Source organism: Penicillium cataractarum (assembly GCF_028827025.1).
Source record: "Penicillium cataractarum strain IBT 29864 chromosome Unknown utg000007l, whole genome shotgun sequence".
Lineage (NCBI taxonomy): Eukaryota > Fungi > Ascomycota > Eurotiomycetes > Eurotiales > Aspergillaceae > Penicillium > Penicillium cataractarum.
In genome coordinates, this window is record NW_026622743.1 from 3,663,001 (window position 1) to 3,683,254 (window position 20,254).

General features: G+C 51.9%; 7 protein-coding genes across 7 annotated transcripts; 3 read left to right on the forward strand and 4 right to left on the reverse strand.

Moving 5' to 3' along the window:
• Positions 1–104: 104 nt before the first annotated feature.
• N7496_008859 (uncharacterized protein) lies at positions 105–359 on the reverse strand (the record flags this gene model as incomplete). Its single annotated transcript, XM_056701778.1, has 1 exon — positions 105–359. One exon carries the CDS (start codon positions 357–359, stop codon positions 105–107), a length of 255 nt encoding a protein of 84 aa, XP_056553841.1.
• A 1,167-nt stretch (positions 360–1,526) lies between these two features.
• N7496_008860 (uncharacterized protein) lies at positions 1,527–1,829 on the forward strand (the record flags this gene model as incomplete). Its single annotated transcript, XM_056701779.1, has 1 exon — positions 1,527–1,829. One exon carries the CDS (start codon positions 1,527–1,529, stop codon positions 1,827–1,829), a length of 303 nt encoding a protein of 100 aa, XP_056553842.1.
• A 735-nt stretch (positions 1,830–2,564) lies between these two features.
• N7496_008861 (Pfs, NB-ARC and Ankyrin domain protein) lies at positions 2,565–4,469 on the reverse strand (the record flags this gene model as incomplete). The annotated part of the gene is made up of 2 exons (XM_056701780.1): positions 2,565–4,175; positions 4,230–4,469. 2 exons carry the CDS (start codon positions 4,467–4,469, stop codon positions 2,565–2,567), a joined length of 1,851 nt encoding a protein of 616 aa, XP_056553843.1.
• Positions 4,470–6,733: 2,264 nt separating this feature from the next.
• rmt2 (protein-arginine N5-methyltransferase) lies at positions 6,734–8,006 on the reverse strand (the record flags this gene model as incomplete). Its single annotated transcript, XM_056701781.1, has 2 exons — positions 6,734–7,782; positions 7,883–8,006. 2 exons carry the CDS (start codon positions 8,004–8,006, stop codon positions 6,734–6,736), a joined length of 1,173 nt encoding a protein of 390 aa, XP_056553844.1.
• Positions 8,007–8,423: 417 nt separating this feature from the next.
• On the reverse strand, positions 8,424–9,527 carry N7496_008863 (prohibitin subunit PHB2; the record flags this gene model as incomplete). Its single annotated transcript, XM_056701782.1, has 4 exons — positions 8,424–8,747; positions 8,817–9,172; positions 9,235–9,303; positions 9,359–9,527. The coding sequence occupies 4 exons, from the start codon at positions 9,525–9,527 to the stop codon at positions 8,424–8,426; spliced, it is 918 nt and encodes a 305-aa protein (XP_056553845.1).
• Positions 9,528–9,718: 191 nt separating this feature from the next.
• Positions 9,719–10,534, forward strand: N7496_008864 (putative polyadenylation factor subunit CstF64; the record flags this gene model as incomplete). The annotated part of the gene is made up of 2 exons (XM_056701783.1): positions 9,719–9,770; positions 9,831–10,534. The coding sequence occupies 2 exons, from the start codon at positions 9,719–9,721 to the stop codon at positions 10,532–10,534; spliced, it is 756 nt and encodes a 251-aa protein (XP_056553846.1).
• Positions 10,535–11,683: 1,149 nt separating this feature from the next.
• N7496_008865 (putative SNF2 family helicase) lies at positions 11,684–19,004 on the forward strand (the record flags this gene model as incomplete). Its single annotated transcript, XM_056701784.1, has 5 exons — positions 11,684–12,029; positions 12,282–12,420; positions 12,489–13,244; positions 13,303–18,591; positions 18,680–19,004. The coding sequence occupies 5 exons, from the start codon at positions 11,684–11,686 to the stop codon at positions 19,002–19,004; spliced, it is 6,855 nt and encodes a 2,284-aa protein (XP_056553847.1).
• Between the last annotated feature and the right edge of the window lie 1,250 nt (positions 19,005–20,254).

Sequence of the window (20,254 nt, forward strand, 5' to 3'; positions counted from 1 at the left end):
CGCTTCGCCCTGCCCTCCTCTGCTGGCATTCGCCTGCTTGCCGCCACTCGCCGCTTGTAGGGTTCACCTCTGTAACTTTACGGCCCGACACGGCGTGGGTGTGTTTAGGCTTCTAGTGTAGCCTTTTCGATACCTTTGTCCGATGAAATGTCAGTGTAAGTGAGCAATATTTTGCCCAAGGCATGTGACAAGATCAGGATCAAGTCGACGGGAAAGATGAGAATGACTTTTGAGATAGCAGGGATTGCCAAAGGCTCCCACATAGTGAACTTTACAATCTCAAACAACGTTTCTGTTCTGATATCAGAAAGGCCAAATGAATCCAGCATCACGGTACCGAGGGCTAAAATCGTAGCCATTTTGTTTGTCCTCAAGGTCGATGGAACCATGTTAAGTGCAGCAGATGTGCCCAAAACCCGACGATAGATGCGTATGGTTTCCATGATTGCAAGGTCAACTTTGAGATCAATGTTAAGAAATTGTGCAGCAATGTACACCGAACAAAGTTGTTCATGGCCAAAGGTATCGATCGTTGTAGTGTTCAATTCATGGATACTTTCCTTGTCATCTGATATGTTGTTAATAGCTGACGGAATCAATGTGAAGTACTATTTGAATTCAAGGCATAGATGATCTTTATCATAAAAGACTGCAACACATGCGTCCAGGCGTCAACACCGAACTTGTTTCATTTCACCTTCAATGATGGATAGCCGGCGCGCCCCTTCATCATCGGCGTGTTTGTCACACTTCTCTATCAAGTTGGCTTCGTTCCTGCATATCCTCCTGGCTTCTTGCCATTTCGTTGCAAAAGATCTGCTTTTTTCGTTGCAATGACGATTAATGCTATCCCATCAGCGAACTTTGCAACGGCCTTGAATATTTCGGTGGGGGCACTTCGTCACCTCAGCTATCCCAACATGGAATGCAAGTCCACTTGTCACTTTGGCCGTGGCTGTTGAGGAAGGTGCATTATGGGCGATCTCGCGATTGTGTAATGTTCGTATATGATTGCAAACATCCTGACGGACCTCGGAAACCATTTCTAGTATAGGATAATGCATATCATGCGTACCCATCTGTGCTACGAGTGTTAGTAGGTGCGAGTATAGTGACTATTGCCCTCTGTATCTAGGCCGCCTTGATCACTTAGAACGGATATACAACTAAGCCCAGCACAAGCTAGTTTTTTTTCCCCATACAATCCGTCCTCTTTTCGGTAGGGCACTCAAACACCATATACATATCTTTATTTCTTCAGCATTCACTCTGCCGACGCTCTCTCGGAAGCCGAGTTATTTACTGCCGTTCTTTTCGCCCTGATCATCCAGTCTTTCCTCACAGTTGGCACACATTGCGTGGAGTTACAAGTCATATTATCGCGCGATGAGGCGGTTTGTCGTTCCATTAGCAGTACGAAGGGTTCCGATCCTGATTGAAGTACATGGTGGTTGGCTGTCCGTAATTGGAAATCTGCAATTCTCATGTGTTTCAAGCCCCTGTTGCATTGGGTATATGGTCTAGCCATGTTCGTCGATTATGGAGGTGGTGTCGTCATGTTTGCTCCGCAGATAACATATCTAGCGGTCCTTTGGGCTTTATTCATGGGGTTCGTCTGGTTTGTCAGTTGCCAGAAACCTGCAGGTTACTTGCCTGCTACCTACGGACATATCAAGACCGTGGTGGAACTCGTGGATGAATGGCATCCTAGTATGTTCTGGGGCGATAAAGGCGCAGGAGAGAATGGAAGTCGTCATCCAGGGACCGCTGGATGTAGACTTCAGCCTATCGAGCCCAGTGCCCCTTATATGGGCTCAGCCACCCCTTAAGTAGAAGGTTTAGGGTATTGAAACTTCCCGCAAAGATATCCATTCACTGACAATGCAAAAATTAATGCATCTTGGCTCGATAGTAGTCGACGGATGTTCACATACTCACTTTTAACATCATGTTTCAGGTGCCTAATAGGGGATGGCCGCTCTTGGCATGTATTGTACTGACTTATCTACGAAGAGCAAAGATCCCAACGTCAAGAGCTAGAAATAGAGAAGGTTGGATAGCGTGGGGTACACACGAGCGCTTAGGAAATTTTGTCCTTGGTTGGATAGACAAGAAAAAGGCATGAGAGAAATGACATGTCTTGTGCTATTGTTGGCATTCCCAACAACAAGCTAATTGATTCAATAAACCTGGACAATAGAAAAGCCTAGGAAGTACTTACGATATACTCATGCCATTCCTGGACCCCTCTCACATCACACCGTGTTATGGGGAAAGAGATTGTTATTTTGAACTGAGGAAGAGAAAGAGTGCCCTAATGTATTGATTCAAGTAGCATGCGTATATCCCAATGCCCGTGCGCGATAGCCCACATCAGTGGTGTCTGGCCGTCGTTATCCTTCGCGTTAACATCGGCATTGCCCGTATCGAGAAGTAGCTTAACCATTGTCTCATGCCCGTTGCTAGCGGCCCATAGCAGCGGGGTCCGGCCGTCCTTATCCTTCACATTGATATCGGCCTTGCCTGTGTCAAGAAGTAGCTTGCCTATTGTCTCATGCCCGCCCTCAGCGGCCCGTTGTATGTGGTGTCCCGCCGCCGTAATCCTTCGCGTTGACGTCAACCCCATCTGTAGCGAGTAATTGCTTAACAATGGATTCGTGTCCATTCTCAGCAGCCCATAACAGTGGCGTTTGGCCAGTGCTATCCCTCGCGTTGACGTCAACCCCATCTGTAGCGAGTAATTGCTTAACAGCGGATTCGTGTCCATTCTCAGCAGCCCATGACAGTGGCGTTTGGCCAGTGCTATCCCTCGCGTTGACGTCAACCCCATCTGTAGCGAGCAATTGCTTAACAATGGATTCATGTCCATTCTCAGCAGCCCATGACAGTGGCGTCTGGCCTTTATGAGACTTAAAATTCCTCCCGTATTCCAGCTGTGCAGAAACGTCATCTTGAGGAAAGCTTGCCTCCTTTTGTAACAGTGCTTTGACGGCATCTCGTTGGCCATTAGCTAAGGCAGCAAAAAGAGGATATCGATGCCTTTCCCCTTCAATATCAATCCTTGGGTCGAGAATGAGTGCTGTCTGAATGAGTTTTGCCAGGTTGTTTTCCGAAAGAATGTACAGAAGACTTGCAGCTGGCGTGTGGCGACGGATATCATATATTTGGAAGAGGTTATCGAGATGAATCCAAGCTTCAAGGTCAAACTCTTTCAGGAACCTTTCTTGTGGAAATGCATTCGCAGCGTCGGCATGATAGAGAACATGGTGAGTCGCGTATTCAAGGAATGGAAACTTGTCTGACACTGAGCTTCGCAGATCTTTTGCCGTATCAGAGGATGCCTTTGGGAGTGGCGTTCCGAAGGGCACATAGCCAGAGATATCGAGCTTAATATAGGCATGACAACATTGTTGTAGTTGGCGATGGCTTAAACTTTGAAAGTCTGCTGTGAGGTCTGACCACAACTCCCGTAGACCATCTTTCAGGAAGAACTCCCGTACCGACTCGTGGATGAACTGAACTGTCGGTCTCTTCGACTTGGTTGTTTCTGCAAGTCCCTTCGAGGAACTTAGGACGAATCTGCTCATGTCGTCTCTGGTGATGTCCTCCGGATCCCATTCACACAACTCATCCGGACTCAATCCAGATACGGCTGCGAAGTAGTACTCTTCCAGCTTCAAAGGACGTTTCGCGAAAAGAATCCATTGAATGCAGAGCTGCAAATCTTGCAGGTTTTTCTGATCCCTCCACAGGATCTCCTTGAAGAGGTCGCTCAACTTTGTTGGTATCGCATCAAGCCGCTTCCTCACATCGAAAATGCGGCCGCCTTTATATTCAGCGTTGAGAATACCGGCAACTAGAACAACCCACATGAAGATGCCGCCTGCTTTGTTCCGCATCTTGGTTTTGATTTCCTCGGCAGCTTTGCTTTTCCCAACTCTGAGCTTGCTTTGGATGTAAGTGGCGATATCCTTTTCGTGTCCCTCTTCAAGTTCCAGGCTCAATTTTCGGCCGTACTGGATGTCGATATGTGGATAGTGGCGACTAGAAAAACATATCTTGAGTCGTGTTCCGCTCGAGACAGCGCTCTTTCCGGAATGCTCAAAGAACTCCACCATCTCCTCCACTTGATCCACGTCGCACTCATCAAGAGCATCAACAAAGATCGTCAAAGGCTATTGATCGATCCTCGCTATTGCGCTCCGCAGCAAGCCCTGGAGTATCCCCACTTCCCACTCGGGATTTCTGCTCTGATTCACAATAGTCTCGTACAGGTCGTCCAGTTTACCCTTGTGTTCGGGCACGTCGAATACCTCGATGAGCCTTGGTACCGCATTCAGAAGCTGAAACAGTAGAGAACGATACATCCCAGTAGTTGACCGCTCCAAAACATCGCCTCTGGCGTTGAAGAACGACGCGATGACTGTGCCCTCCTTGGCTTTCATCGTCTGGGTATAAGCAAAATTCATGATTGTTGACTTGCCAGCACCGGGTTTTCCTTTTATCCATAGAAAGCCATGGTGGTCGACAGCCTTTTTTGGATCGAGCCAGTCTAGATAATCGGAATGTTCCAACAGCCACCGGCATGTCTCCGCATGGTTAGACTTAATGCCTGAGCGGCGAGCATCGATTTGCTCAAACTTTAGAGACTTCAAGAGATGCTTTGGGCGATCTGGATATAGATGTGAGTGAGATATTACTTACACGCAGAGTTAGAAAATACCAACCTGAATCAGCTGAAAGTACATTTGACATCTTCTTGACCCTGTTGGCCGGTATGACGGAGAGTAGCTCTGTTGCATATGCTGCAGCCGTTGCTGCTGCATACTCTTGCCATTGCTTATTCTTGTGAGAGTCTGAATAATCACATATTCCGCGGATGACCAGACAAGGGAAGCTATCCATCACTCCCGCTGCTTCCATCTCGAAGCACAGGGCATCTAGTTCTTGCGCCAGCTGGTCCCTAGTCTTTCCGTGCTTCATGACTTGGTTTCCAGAGGCGATGGCTCCGTAATGAATCTCCGGATTGGTGTTGCATCTGGAAGGCCTCTTCACCAATCTGGATGTGTCGCATTGCTCACAGCTCTCCATCGACTGGATGTGGTCATATGTGCCATCAAATAAACGATCTTGCAGTAAGCCACGGTGGGTGTATTCAGTCATCTGAGGGTATCTTTCAAGCATCCTCGAAAGGATAGACGGTATTTGGCTGGGTTTTGATACACGATCCGCTCGTAGTTTGGCGACGGCTGTCAGGAGTGCGTGTGGAGGTTTGTTCAGGGTACCTGTGCGTCTCAATTGACCCTCTCCAACCTCTTTGCCGATGTCAAATTGCACCACTCCTTTATCGCCGACCACAACATCGCCGAGTCGGATGTCTGCTTTTCCGGGGATCCCTCCACCAATCCCGACTATCATGCCTACGCGAATAGAAGGGAAGCTGCGGCGCATGTTGCTCGCCACGGTCGCTGCGTTGTTTGTGCCATAATGGCCCGACGGCAGACATGCAATGATAATGTTATGCATGGCAATATTCCCCAAGATATATGTGTTGGTATCATTCTGGCTGTGTGGAAGCTCCTCGTGAACATTGTCCAACATAGCTCTTGCCGCAGCCATCTCGATAGGAAGCGCGCAGATCCAGCCAACTGTGTAGTCATCATGGGATAACGTGCCCGGGGTGTAGCCTTGTTGGTATCTTCTAACGCCACTATCGCAGTCGTCGTCCGGCCGGCGTCTCTTCAATGTACTGGGCGTCGGGCTATCATCGTCGGTATTGGTATCGCATCGGCTTCTCTTCCTGTCGTCGAAGAATGAGATTGTGGCATCTGCGTCTTGATCCAGTTGTCCAGCCTTGTGATTTCTGCCCGACATCGTTGGATCGAGAAACCACAGCGCCTTCAAGAGGCAAACGTATAGGCGGCCTCGCTAACTATCAGTGGTTCTCGAGAGAAGTGTCAAGAGGGGTTCGAGGACTTGAATTTGCCAAACACATGTACACATGTAGGCATCCTACATTCGCATCAACGTGTGCAGTCGATGAGGAGGGCGCTTGCGCTGAATCGAGAGGACAAAGCGGGTTTAGCAGATTCAGCTGAGCATGGGACATCTTGTTATGCACAGCCACTGCCATAGCCGCCGAGGCAGCCTCAACTCTTGCAGTACCTCGTCCCTGATGCTGAGAGCACGTCAGGTATCTGCTCTCGTCAAACAGTTAGGACGTTTGGTGTCTGTCTTCTCGTGTTGTCTGCTGTCAGCTCCTATTTTTCTAGAATCCGGGGTAAATAGGGGTCGGGCCGCACTGCGGAGTTTCCACGGTTCGTAACACCCTGGAGAACGCCTTTCTCTAGTTGGCGACGGCGTTGCTGTTGATTTTCGGGGATATTGGCTTGCTTCTTCATATTGGTGAATAAATTCGGAATAGATATAGCGTCGAAACCAACCCTTAAGCAGAACAAAAACAGGACACTGGAAGAAGAGGCGCACCGATATCGCGGAGAAGGAAGAGAACGGACAAAAGGCAGTAAAGACTCAAGCCTGGAAGAATCTCAGCTTCCAGATAATTGGTTCCACGAGGCAATTTGGACTGAATATGCTCTCTTGGGCAAAGTTCAAAAGTTGACGAGCTGCTAGGCCTGTTGAAAGATCGCGTCGAGACACCTATGCCATTCATAACATTCAAATCATTCATTATCCATGCTATCTACAGTACTTTCAGTAGTCTGTATATCGCTTAGTCCATAAACCGACAAAGCGGCAGTCGATAGCTATGAACAACCCAATACGCCCGTCTCACACCATCCCACTCGCCCTCCAACTTGGGCACTGGAATCTCCTCCCACTCAACATCGAATCCAGCCTCGAACAGATCCATCTCAGCTACCTTCTGATACACATCATACGAGATCTGCCGATCAGCGCCCATTCCATTGAAGAATCCCCATTTACCATCCTGCTCCAACAACCCGATGACCTGCTCGGAGAAGAATTCCCGGAAATCGGCATAAGACTCGGCAAAGGTATCGTAGTAGATCGCATCAAATGTGACACCCTCGCCCACAAGGCCGGGGAGAACATCTTGCCAACGGCCCTCGTGGATGGTCACACCGGGCTTGGTGTCCCATCCCTTGGCCTTCATGTCGGCCAGAACGGAGGGGTGTGCTTCGATGATGTGGTGTTCGGCAGGGGACTGGTCTTGGAAGAAGCCGTCCACAATACCCATGCCGTGACCGATGTTCAGGACTTTGAGGCCCGGTCGGGGGAGGAGGGCTTTGGCGGATTTGAGCATGATGTCGCTTTCCCAGCGCATCATAACGCCGTTTTGGTCCGAGTCGAGGATTCGGTCGTTGTTGATGGAGAGGGTTGATGAGAGGTAACCCCGGTTGTTAACATCGGGGTTAGCTGTAGTAGATTCAGATTCGGTGGGTTGTTCTGTAGAGACTTCGACAAGCTCGGGTGCTGTCTCGCCCTCTGCCTTGTCCTCGGTGGTCTCTGCAGTCTCGCCCTCGCCCTCGCCCTCATCCTCATCCTCATCATCGCCGTCTGATAGCGCCGCATACTCGTCCAGTCGGTTCAGTAGCATCTCTGCGCGCACACCGGCATCGACAATCAACTCATAGAGCTCCAACGCCCCAATGCGCCGCGCCAAACAACCCGGCGTCTCATTCTTGTTATCAAGATCATTCCAGATAGCACCCTCCTGCAACAAGAACCTGACCGTCTCCGCACCAGATGCCAACAGCTCCTTATCGGCAGATCCAGCCTCGCCGTTCGTCTTGTCGTCTTCGTCCGGTTCGCATGCAGCAATGGCCGCGTGGAGAGGGTGAGTAGCCCGTCTCCGGGTCTTTCACGTTCGCTGCATCGGGCAATGAGGATTGTGTACGGCAGAGGCGTCGGAGTTTGGTGTTATCGTGCTGTGAGGCTGCGAGTAGAATCTCTTGCACGTCGAGATCAACGTCGATCTCTGTAAGATGGATTTGAGGATCGTTGGTGGTGGGGTCGGTCATTTTGGCGGGGTTTCTAGAAATTTGTTAGTCGTAGAACAAATTGGACTTAGCATTGAGCTGAAGTTTTCCTTGGACATTGTCTTTGAATAAGCATATACTTACCAAGGCAACTTGATTCCTTGATCGATCACTCTAGAATCTGAAAGTGGCGGAAGCTCAAAAAAAAAAGTTGGGTGGAGTCTCCGCTCGCCGCCTTTGTCCCCGCGCTGAAAATATATCTTCGTCGAGGGTCAGACTGTGCAACATCCATGTGTGTACCTACAGGATAGGTACCTAGTCCAATTGATGCATAAGGTAGATACCTCAATCTTACTATCGCAGAAGAAAAGTCTTTGAAGAGAAGAGACCGCATTTTGATGCGACTGAATAAGCTATTTGTACATGATTCCACTACCCGTGCGCCCCGATTAATGTAGTTTATTTGACATCCTCGCTAGTCGCGTTGACGTTCAGACCCAAGCCCTGGGTATCCAGGTACAGCTTGTTCTTGCCACCGTTCTCCTGCAGGATCTGCGCAATCTGGCGGGCGTTCTCGATCTTCCGCAGCTCGATGTAACTCTTGCTCTTCTTGATCGCGTCACCAATCAGCTCGGCCGAGCGAGCCTCACCCTGGGCGCGCACAATGAAGGCCTGCTTCTCCTGGCGGGCCTTGTCGACAACGAATGCGGCACGCTGGGCATCCTGCTGGGCAACCTGCTTGGCTTCGACGGCGGCGGTGAACTCGGGGGAGAAGGTCAGGTGCTAGATAGAAAGGTAGGTGTTAGCGCTGGACGCCAGATCGCTTCAACTAGAAAACATATGTGTGCATACCGTCAAGGAAACATCGTCAAGAGCAATGTTGAAGCGCGCGGCACGGCGGGCCAGGTTCTCCCGAACCAAACGGGCAACGTTCTCACGCTGGGTGATCAGCTGGCTAGCGTTGAACTGGGCGACAACGCTCTTCAGAACCTCGTTGACGATCGAGGGCAGCACACGCTCGTCAAAGTCCTGACCAAGGGTGCGATAGATCTGCGGCAAGGCGTCGACTCGAGGACGGGACAGGACACGGCAGGTGATGTTGACCATCTGCAAATCCTTGGTACCGGTCAAGGACGCAATGTTGCGCGGCTTCGCGCGGACATCGTAGATAATGGGAGTCTCGACCCAGGGAATCTGGAAATGAGTTCCTACAGGAGTTCCCGGGAGATTAGTTCCGAGCTCGTATGCTCCATAGGCAAGGATGTCATACCTTCGTTGAAGATCTCCTTCTTCACACCACTGAATCGAGAGTACTTGATAGCGCGGTGACCACCATCAACTAGACAAGGAGGTTAGATTGAGATTACCCATAGACACACGCATAGACAGCATACCGTTGAAAAGTGAGTTCGAGATTGCCCAGCTGCCCACGCCGAGCAGGACCAGACCAGCAAGACCCATGCCGCCACCACGGCCACCACCGGGAATCCCACCAAAACCACCCTTACGCCTTTGGAGCATGAGCTGCACACGCTCCCAGGCCTCTCGTTGATTCTGCGACATGTTGTGAGGCTGTTTGTAGAGGTATGGGGATGAGATGGATGAAGACGGGAGTCCGAAGAAGGTCGAGTGGTGGGCGGTCAAGCTTAAAGTCGGGCAGAACCGCGGATCTTCTCTCGTGCGCTTGCGTCCGCAGCTTTGACTTTCGACAACGCCTCTTCAACCGCTTCACTGCTATCACAGCTATCGCAGCCATGGCCCCCGACCGGTCAGGAAAGAGCGTGTTCCTGGGGAACATCCCCTACAGTATGTCCATGGCTCCAATGTGAAATGGGACTTGTTATGCATAGCTAATCTTTCACTCAGATCTCACCGAGGAGCAGGTCAAAGACATCCTCAGCACAGCTGGCACCGTAACCAAGTTTCGCTTGATGATGAACCCGGAGACTGGAAAGCCCAAGGGATATGGATTTGCAGACTTTGCCGACGCAGATGCTGCGGCTTCCGCCGTGCGCAACTTGAATGACTACGAAATCATGGGCCGCAAGATTCGCGTCGACTGGCCGCACAACAACGAGAAAGACTCCATCCCCGCCGATTACTCTCAACAGACACAGCCAATGGAGCAAGATTCTGTACCACAAATGCAACAAATCCCTGGAGCAGCACCACTTCCTCCTTTACCCCCGGGTGTCGACGTTCCACCCCATCTCGACTGTCCCAATGCCATCTCGCAAACCCTCGCCTCTCTCCCTCCCAACCAGCTCCTCGATGTCCTCACACAAATGAAGTCTCTGGCTGTCGCAGATCCTGTTCGTGCCACGGAACTCCTGCGCCAAGCCCCTCAGCTTGCCTATGCTATTTTCCAGGCCCTACTGCTCATGAACCTGGTTGACTACCAGCTTTTGGGATCTCTCGTAGAGCAGACTCAAGCTGCTCCCCAGGCTGCTCCCCAGTACCAGCAATACGGTATGCCTGGCCAAGTCGGAACACCGCCTGTGGCTGGCGGTCCTTTTGCGCCTCCCCCTCCACAAGCTGCCGCCCCTCCCCCAGGTACCGGGCCAGGATGAGCTGCTCCAGCAAGTCTTGAGCATGCCACAGTCAGCAATCGATGCGCTGCCTCCAATGGAGCGGAGCCAAATCATGCTGCTGCGGCAACAGTTGATGCAGGGCGGTATGCGTTGATTGCCGCTGCCTGAATCTCTGTCTATGCGATGGGTCGTCCCCTTACCTGAATTACTCTGTCTAGCATGGTCAATGTACCAATGTTCTTTTCCCTTTCCATGTCTTCTAATAATTCTGACGAGGCGAAAGTCGGCGCAACGGATTGGGTTTGTTTTTTTTTTCTTCATGGGCTATCTTGCATACCAGCTTTCAATCTAGCTGTACCTCTACCTCTAAGGACAAATCCATCATATCCATCCTCCAATTCATGCTTTCATACATTTGTCCGAGCCAGCGTGATTGCTGCTTGGTACTGTGGCTAGCCGCGGGATAACCACCTGTATACCTAAACCGTATATCCTTTCGTCGGAAATATTAACCATTAACCATCTCGTCCGAGCATAACTACCTGTATGCCTAAATATTAATCGTTTCGTCCGAGCATTATAGAATTGGCTTGATATACTAAGTGCCAATCTCGAGAATTCATGGATTATATTCGCGATGATACTCCGACCATGATCTCGTAGCCCTCTGTGAATATTCTAAAGAAGCTACGCTGCCTGTAGGCTCCCCTCATGTGGAGATCCGTGTAACACCTAGTTAACCCAAAGCTTCAACAGTCATCTATGTATCTTCATAGGTATACCAAGGCAACGTCGCTTAAGATCATAGAGCTTAAACTCTAGAGACACGTCACGATATCTTTTTGGTAGGGTAATAATGCTGCGGTAACAATCTCTGCCTAATTGTGTTTACCTGGGGGGAGAATTGCAAGGGGCATATAGATGGTTGTGTCTTTGGGGGGTCCGTCCAAAATAGGTTAGAACGAGGCTGGCAGAAAAACAATCAAAACCGGGCCCCTCCTTCGGAACCCGGACTTTCCTTTTCCCGGACCCCACCAATCACCGCTCTACACGCACGTGACCTTACTTGCCCTACATTCGAGGATTATCGCCAGCCTCAGCTGCTTCATGTAAGTAGATGAAAAGTTCCAGGATGAGGGGTCAAGTCCAATTTGACAATATGGCATCTGCTGACTTGAACAGTCAAAAATGTCTGACACTGATCGTGTCCCTCCGCGTCAGATTTCTCCGGCGGAGATCCCCGTAGCCAGCACCTCCGATGCCAACAGCCATGGGTCGCAGGCCAAAAACCCCGAGGACATCTCTGATATTCCTGAGATTGTTCGTTCTCAGGTTGATGAGAAAAATCGTTACCTTGCTCTGAACCTGCCCCCCATGTACTCGCTGGAAGAGATCTACAGCGACTTCGCTGCCAAGGCTATGTCTTTGGGCTTTGGAGTATTCTTGAAGCATATCGGAGACCGGCCACTACGAGTTGGTACCGTCTGTTCGGGCACTGAAAGCCCAATCATGGCAATGGAACTACTCCAAAAGGGTAAGTCGCTTCTTCGGTCTTTTCTTTTTACCCCGGATTTCGATGCGGGTCCGGAGCGGGTCCTTGGCGGGTCTTGGCGGGTCCGTTCCGAGGTTCCGGAACTTTTTTAGACCCGCTTGCCCGATCGGGCTTGTCTACCCAATCTCTCCCTCCTCCTCACAAATCTATCTGATCTCACATCGTCTCCCCTTCGTTTTCTCTTGCTCTTGGTTGTCGTTGTTACATGTCACTAACTTCGATTTCCCATGATAGGACTTGGTGCAGACCAGAGTTTCAAATTCTCACACATTTTCAGTTGTGAGATTGTTCCGTTCAAGCAAGCCTATATTGAACGGAACTTCCAGCCACCACTTCTCTTCCGTGATCTGCTGGAACTAGGAAATGACCAGGCGTAAGTTTTTCATCTCGCAATTCCCCTTTCCAGAGTCCCAGGACCCCGGTAACTGACCATGTGCACAGCCATACGGCCTACGGGTCACTGGAAAAGATCCCCGGTGACCTCGACATCCTGATTGCTGGGACTGCTTGCGTCGATTTTTCGATGATGAACAACAAGCGGAAGCTCCTGAGTGAAGAAGGCGAGTCCAGCAGCACCTTCAACGCTCTACTTCGGTACTGTCGCAAGTACCGTCCCCGACTGGTTGTCTTGGAGAACGTCAGCAAAGCTCCCTGGGACGATTTCATCAACGTTTGGGCCCAGATCGAGTATCACGCTGTCCACGTGATTCTCGACTCGAAACAATACTATATCCCTCACACCCGTATGAGAGGATATTTGATCGCTATCGACAAGCACCGCCTGGATGGCACCGGTTCGGCAAACGTAGGCTTGGCTGAGTTCGGTTCTTCGTTCAAGAACTGCATGACACAGCTCGCTCGCCAAGCCAGTTCGCCCGCCGGCATGTTCCTCTTGCCTGAGACTGACCGTCGTCTTGAGCAGATTCGCAAGGACCTTACCACCCGTCTCGAAGCCAGCTCGAGTCGGGCCGAGGTCAGCTGGGAGAAGTACAAGATCAGGCATGCGGATTTCCGCAGCGGTGCGGAGATAGGAGATCAACGGCCCATTAGCCGTTCCCAGGCAGGAATTTCGGGAGCAACGCCGCCAGACTTTTATTGGCGCTCTTATTTCAACTCACAAGTCGAACGCGTGTGGGAAACCCTCGATATGAAGTTTCTCGAAGCAGTCACGCGAGACTTCGACTTCAATCATAAAGAGTAAGTGATCTGAATTCCCGCTAGATTTGAACAAACAACTGACATGTATATGAACTAGGCGCTGGATCGATCTCTCCCAGGGTGTAGATCGCGGTAACGACAGTACCACTTCGTCCGGGGTCGCTGGCTGCCTGACGCCATGTGGCATGCCCTTTGTGACTTCGCGTGGAGGTCCGTTGTCTGGTCTGGAGGCTCTCTCTCTGCAGGGACTTCCGCTGGACCGGATCATCCTGACAAGCGAATCGCAACGAGACCTGCAGGACCTAGCTGGGAACGCCATGACATCGACCGCAGTATGTGCGACGATGATTACCGCCCTCATTCTGGGATATGGCTTGTTGGACAAAGGCGCAGACAAACCAGCCGATGCACGTGTCCCCGTCGACGAAGATTCGACGAAGTTTGCATACGTGGACGAGGATGGCGACATCCTTGTCCGGGTCAACACTGAGGACTCGCCAAGGTCCTTCGACCACTATGACCGGCTTTTGCAGAACGGGGCTGCTAGTGCCCAGTTCTGCATCTGCGAAGGTCAGTCCGTGGTCAAGGACAACCTCAGGGACTGCATTCTGTGTGGTCACCGTGCCTGCGGCTCCTGCGCTGGTAACCCAACGCACGCCTATCGATCCCTGGCGGCGCCCAATTCCTGGCGAAGTTCGCCAGTGGAGTTCATTGCTTTCCTCAAGGGTGTTCTGCCCATGAGACTCATGCTGTCCGGTCTGTCCGTAGCAGACTTTGACAAACTCCTCGCCTGCTTCCCTACCGACCACTCGCCAAAGCCTCAGATCACCCAAGATTCCCGGATGTCTGCTGATAAGAAGACTGAAGGGAAGCTGAGTGCTGCAGTGGTGAAAGGTAAGGGCTCGAAGCGTGGCAGTCCAAGTGGCGACAAAACCACCACCACCGCTAAGATCGGCGCAGACCTCGCCCGACGGGACTTTATTGAGACCGTCCGGTCTGCTCTCGCCGAAGATGTCCGGTTCTACGACATCCAGCGGTCCGACATCTGGACTGTCATCTACGAAGGCGAGCACTCCAGCATGCAGTTGCAGATCCGCCCTGATGGACTCCAGTGGCTGTACTTCGCCAAAGCCCCACGACGTTCTCCGGCACAGTGCCTTGTGAGAGAAATTTTCGGTAAACCGATTGCCCGCATGACCCCGACTCCGGGCACCCTTCTGAATGGCTCGTGGCAAGTTGCTGCTCCCTTGAGTACGCGGTTCCCGTTGACCTTCTCCGGCGACGGAGCACAGGTACCGGCGTACCAAGCAGCAATCGGCATCACCAAATTGTCGACGCCCGAGATGAAGGTGTGGACCCAGGTCCGGGTTGGTGGCGACGATGATGATGTGGACAAGCTTAACGCGGATGTCCGTGGTGTTTACACCTACCTTCCAGACTGTGGAACGGCGCTGGCGTCGTTGTACAAGAAGGAGGCCACCGCAGACTGCCCGACAGTCTACCTCTTCCTCGACCCCTCTAAGATTGGCCTCCCTGAACAAGACTCGTGCGTGTTTTCGTTCGAGCATAGCCGTCTTACTGGGTACTCGAGGCGCATCACCATCGCAGAACTATCCCACCATTGGCGAGCAACGGCCGTCACAGCCGAACCGACCACAGTCGATGCCTTCTACCGAGGCTGGTGTGATGCCCCTGCTGCGATGACATTGCAGCCGTTCGAGGCTGACTCAATCGTCTATCGCAGTCTACAGCCGGGCTACACCGTGTACCTTGGGGGCAACGACTGTCACCACTCCTACACTTCGCTGGTCTCGCTGACAGCGCCGGCGAAGTCTCTCAACCTCTCACAGGCAATGTTGCCTAAACTTGCACCACCAACATCTTCTGCTTCTTGGCAAGCAGTGGCTCTCGGGAAATCGTCATCCGAAATGCGGGATGTTGCTTGGGCGGTTCAAAAAATCGCCAGCCGCACGGAGTTCCAGGACTGGAACATGATCACCGTCGGCGCAGAACGCCCAAGTGACGACGAAACGTTCTGCCCTACCTGCGACCCACCAGTACCTGGTATTATCTGGGGTCGTGATAAGGCGGGGCAGCATGTCATCCCGTACGAGGATCCGCGAGGCGCTGCCACTTACGAGCGCGCCGTCAAATCCAAGCCAGCCCCGTTCGTCCTCTTGCGACGAGTTGATGAAGCCGGCAACGCCGAATTGCGTTTCGCCTTGAACATCCAGTCACTGGCACACCAAGCCTATGGCCGGCTTGTTAACCGCGGCAATCACTCTAGCATTGAGTTCCAATGGCGGCTGGTCGGCAATACGAATGACTGGGGAAGAACCAGTCACCCGACATTCACCCTGCTTGACAACCAGGAAGATGTTGCCTCTCACCAACCACCGAGTTTCAAGATCAACCTGCGTGAGGACCAGCTCCGATCTCTGAGCTGGATGATTAGCCAGGAGGCCGATCACATTTCGCCGTTTGTGGAGGAGGAGACGGAAGAGGCCCTTTTGCCTCTGATGTCGTGGCGAGCCGAGGCCAAAGTCACCATGCCCAGAGTGGTGCGAGGCGGCGTCCTGTGTGATGAAGTTGGGTATGGCAAAACGGCAATCATCCTCGGATTGATTGACGCCCAACATCACCAGGACTCTCTCCGCCTGCAACAAGCCCCTCAAGTAAGTGGGCAGATTGCGACCAAGGCCACCCTCCTTGTCCTCCCATCCAATGTTTTCAGACAGTGGGACAGCGAAATCAAGAAATTCCTTGGGAACAGATATAAGGTCCTGCTCATCCCAAACACAGCTCAACTCGGCAAGGTTTCGGTGAAGGCAATGCGCGAAGCAGATATCATCCTTGTTTCATGGACAGCTCTCAACAACCCGGACTACTATCAAACCATGCGGTACTTTACGGGCACCCCGAAAGCACCCATGAAAGCGGGCCGGGGCTTTGACAGTTGGTTCAAGGATGCAGACAAATCTCTTCGCCAGGTGGTGCAAGTGTTGCAAGAAATGGGACCCGAGGGGTTTTTGAAGGATGTATGGGCTCGGCGGTTGGAGTTGAAGCGGACACAGGCAAACTCCACATATGTACCTTCTCGTCGTCTGCGCGGTGCTGCCTTTGTTGCTGCTCAAGCACAGGAACGCGCTGCCATTAAGACTGGTACTTTTGAGACTGGCGCTCCTGGTCAGTCCTTGGAGTCTTTCCACGCCTCTGCCAGCCAAGCTCCCAGCCGTGTTGGCCCTTGCCCAGCTCCTTCGAATCCCTCGGCAGATCCCTTCGTGCAACTATCCAAGGATTTCAGCCCTCCAGCAGGGACGCGCGACCCGCAACCAGTCGCTCCAGATGATGATGATGATTCATCTGATGAAAGTGACGGCAAGTTCGACTTGCAAGGGGAAGAGGAAGACGACGCCGAAGAGCCTGTACCCAAAAAGGCAAAACGTGCTCAGTCCTCGAAAGACCCAGACAAGACGAAGAAACCCAAGAAGAAGGGGCCGTGGGATGACCGACAAGGTTTCAATATCCCCGCCCCGACAAGTCGACGCAATCCCTCGCTGGAGGGCATGAAATACCTCCCACTCCACGCATTCAGCTTCAACCGCATAGTGGTTGATGAATACACCTACTCCCGCGAATATCGAACCCTCCCTATCCTCGCACTCATCTCCCGTTCCAAGTGGATTCTTTCTGGTACGCCCGCACTGGGCGAGTTTGCCGACGTCAAGGATATCGCACGTCACCTGGGAATCAACCTGGGCATTGACAACGACGGTGATAAGCCTACTTCAAACTTCCGATTAAAGGGAGCTCGTCGAGACCAGACCGCATTGGAAACCTTTGAGATGCACCAGCCTCCTCGTAGCATGGCTTGGTATGAAAATCGCCATCGCCATGCACAGGCCTTCCTTGATCGCTTCGCTCGCCAGAACCCAGTTGATGTCAGATCGTTGACCATGGAAACCCACCTCATCATGTCTGATCTCCTCCCCAAAGAGGAGACAATCTACCAGGCACTGTACAGCCGATTTGTGGCAGACGATGGTCGGCTCCGCAAGATCACCAGGTCAGATGCCCTGAGCACAACGCTAAATGTGTTCCTGGAATCCGAATCGCCTGCCGAAGCCCTTCTGAGATGTGCCACGACTGCAGGGATGCTACCATATCCCTGGAACGTCGACATTTGCACAAAGCGCATTGCGGCTCAGCAGAAGATTCGCGCTGGGCAATGGGGTAGACTGACATCACTGGCAAAGATGGCGTTCCTGGTGCTGGAAAACGCACGGGAACGAAGCGACAAGGGTTGGCGAGAGTTGCTGAGTGACGTTGAGTGCGATCCAAATTGTGAGGGTCACAAACACTTCGTGGATGTAGTGGGAGATGCGGACACCGTGAACTCGATCAGAGATCTCCTAGACAATGTCTGGGGGAGAATGAATATTGTCTGGTCTCAAGGTGACCGCGAAGACCAACTACTGGAGAAGGTGGAGCAGAAACTGCGCGAGGCCCGACCAACCAAGGTCCAAGAGGCACAGTTGAAGAAGGTATATGTCGATGAACCCGCCGAATCACGGCCATCAACAGATGATGGCGCAGAGTCCGGCAATAATCAATCCGCCACCGACCGCCCTGCCGTCCTTGTATCGGAAGAGGAATACCAGGCGAGATTACAAGCCTGGAAGACCGAAACCGTTTTGAACAAGGACCTCGTCTGCGATATCAACAAGACGATGGAACAGATCGTCGAACGCAGTCGAGAGGTCCGGTTCTTCACCGTCGTGCAGAGCCTGCAAAAAGAGCAGCCCCAAAACTGCGACAAGTGCCTAGGATCGTACGATCTTAAGGGCAAAGACGGCATGGCAGTCGTCCGTACCTGCGGACACCGTCTTTGCCAGGGCTGCATGACCGTGATGAATGGACCGGCAGGCAATAAACGCGTCTGCGTGGTGGATGGATGCAACGCCACTGCTTGCATTTCAGAGCAAGTCAGTGCGCGTTCCGTGGAAGAGGCCAGTGCTGGTCAAGAGAGCAGCAAGCTCAACAGCATGGTCGACATCATCAAGAAGATCCCAGCGGAGGAGAAAGCAGTGTTGTTTGTTCAGCTCGAAGACGCCATATCCTATGCCTCTCGTGCCCTCACTGCTGCGGGCATTTTGCACTGTGTAGCCAAGTCCGGAAGGGCGACGGCTATCACAGACTTTGTCACTCAAAAGGCAAAGTCCTTGCCGCAGCAGCAGGAGGAGGACACGGCGATGGTCGAAGGCGACGAGCCGGACCTGGATGACCGGGAGAATGGCGGTCAGAAAAAGAGGAAGAGAGGAAACAAGAAGGCTTCCGCTCCCAAGGTGCTTATCTTGCGCCTGGGTAGTGAGATGGCGGCGGGCCTGTAAGTATACCACCTGCAGAATCTTTCAATTAAACCTCGTTTCGATCTCAGTTCCCATCGAATTTGATACTGACTTCTTATCAATTAGTAACCTGCAACTCGCCAACCATATTCTCTTCCTTTCGCCTCTCCTGGCATCCAGTCAACACGAATACGACTCCGGTATGACCCAGGCAATCGGCCGATGCCGCCGGTTCGGACAGAAATTAACTGTCCACGCCTACCACTTCCTGACGCGCAGAACCGTCGACGTCAATGTCCTTCAAGAGAGGACCCGTACCGTCGTTGTACAACGCGGTACCACGACTCTGCAAGTCCCACCGTCCGAGGTCCAGCCATCCGACGAGCGCTGCGAAGGCGATACTCTCGAGTTCACCTCAAGTTCAATGCCCGACCCAGTCGAAGACGAGTGATAGTCGGGTAATTTTTCGAGTCGGATCCCATCAGCTTTTCAACCTCACCCCGAAAGCTGACCGACAAGACCCGCACTATCGACGCTGCCGAAGTTCAATCCGCAGGTTGAGACTACCCCAAGTCCCAACTTGCAGGACGGTAGCAAACCCGTTCTTCGTGCTTTGGGGAAAGGCTACGCAGTCTCGGATAATCAAACAATGGCTGTGATGGACGAATTGGTGGAGCCGGATTATGGATTTTTATAGGTGAGAACCGATCTGCGGCAGCTGACCCTGTGTGTCTTGGGATGATGATGTTCGACTTTGGCCTTCTTTCGCGGCGGACTCTGGTGATTCGGGGTGAGGGACGGGTGATTCGCAAGTATACATATACCGTTTGGGTCTTCAACTGACGTGACAGTTTCTACCTTCTCGTGTTCGTTTGGGAGTGGTGATCCCTATGCTAGATGCAGTGGTGCCTCGTTTCCTTGAGGCGTAGAAGGTTTTTCTTCCCTTGGTGGATGTTCGGTGCCTGGTCTGTCGTGGTGCTTTGGTTGTCTGGGCTTTCCTGGGCTCGTCTTGCTGGTCTGCGGTTCCTGGTTCCTGGTTCTGGGTGTTCTGGTCTTTGCCTTTCTGGGTGATGGCTTTTTGGTTTTGGCTTCCTGGTCTCTGGTTTTCTGGGTGTTTCTTCGCCCCTTGGGGGATTTTCTCTGGGTTTTCTTTCTTTTTTCCCCTTTTTTGCGTTTTCATGTCTGTTCTCTTGCCTCGTTTTCTTTCTTGCTCCTTTTGGAGTTTTATACCCTTGAGGCTTTTCTTTATGAGACACGACATAATGATGATGACTAGACCCGAGTACATAGATACTCCGGCCAAGAGATAATGAAAAAAAATCTCTTGGCGCAATCAATGTTCAGATATCGTAGTGCTGTCCTAGTCTGCTACAGTTATAATAAACTACCTAAGAATGGCCTATTAGTCAAATTTCGGGTCAAGTTGGAACTTAGAGGAAAAAGAAATCGATGACATTGAAAAGCATAGCATTGGCGCCGATAACTAGTGACTCGGTTGGATCTTCTGCAATCCAGAGCCACGTACTGTACATGGTAGACAAATCAAACAAACGGGACGCGCTCCGGGGTGGTCGCAGAGTATATCATGCAGAACTGGGGTTGCAGGGGGAAGAAGGAGGAGGGGGGGCGTCCGGTAGGTCTAATATCTTTTTGTTTCGCTCTGCTCTGCCCTGCTTTGCCCAACTCAACTTGACTTAAGTA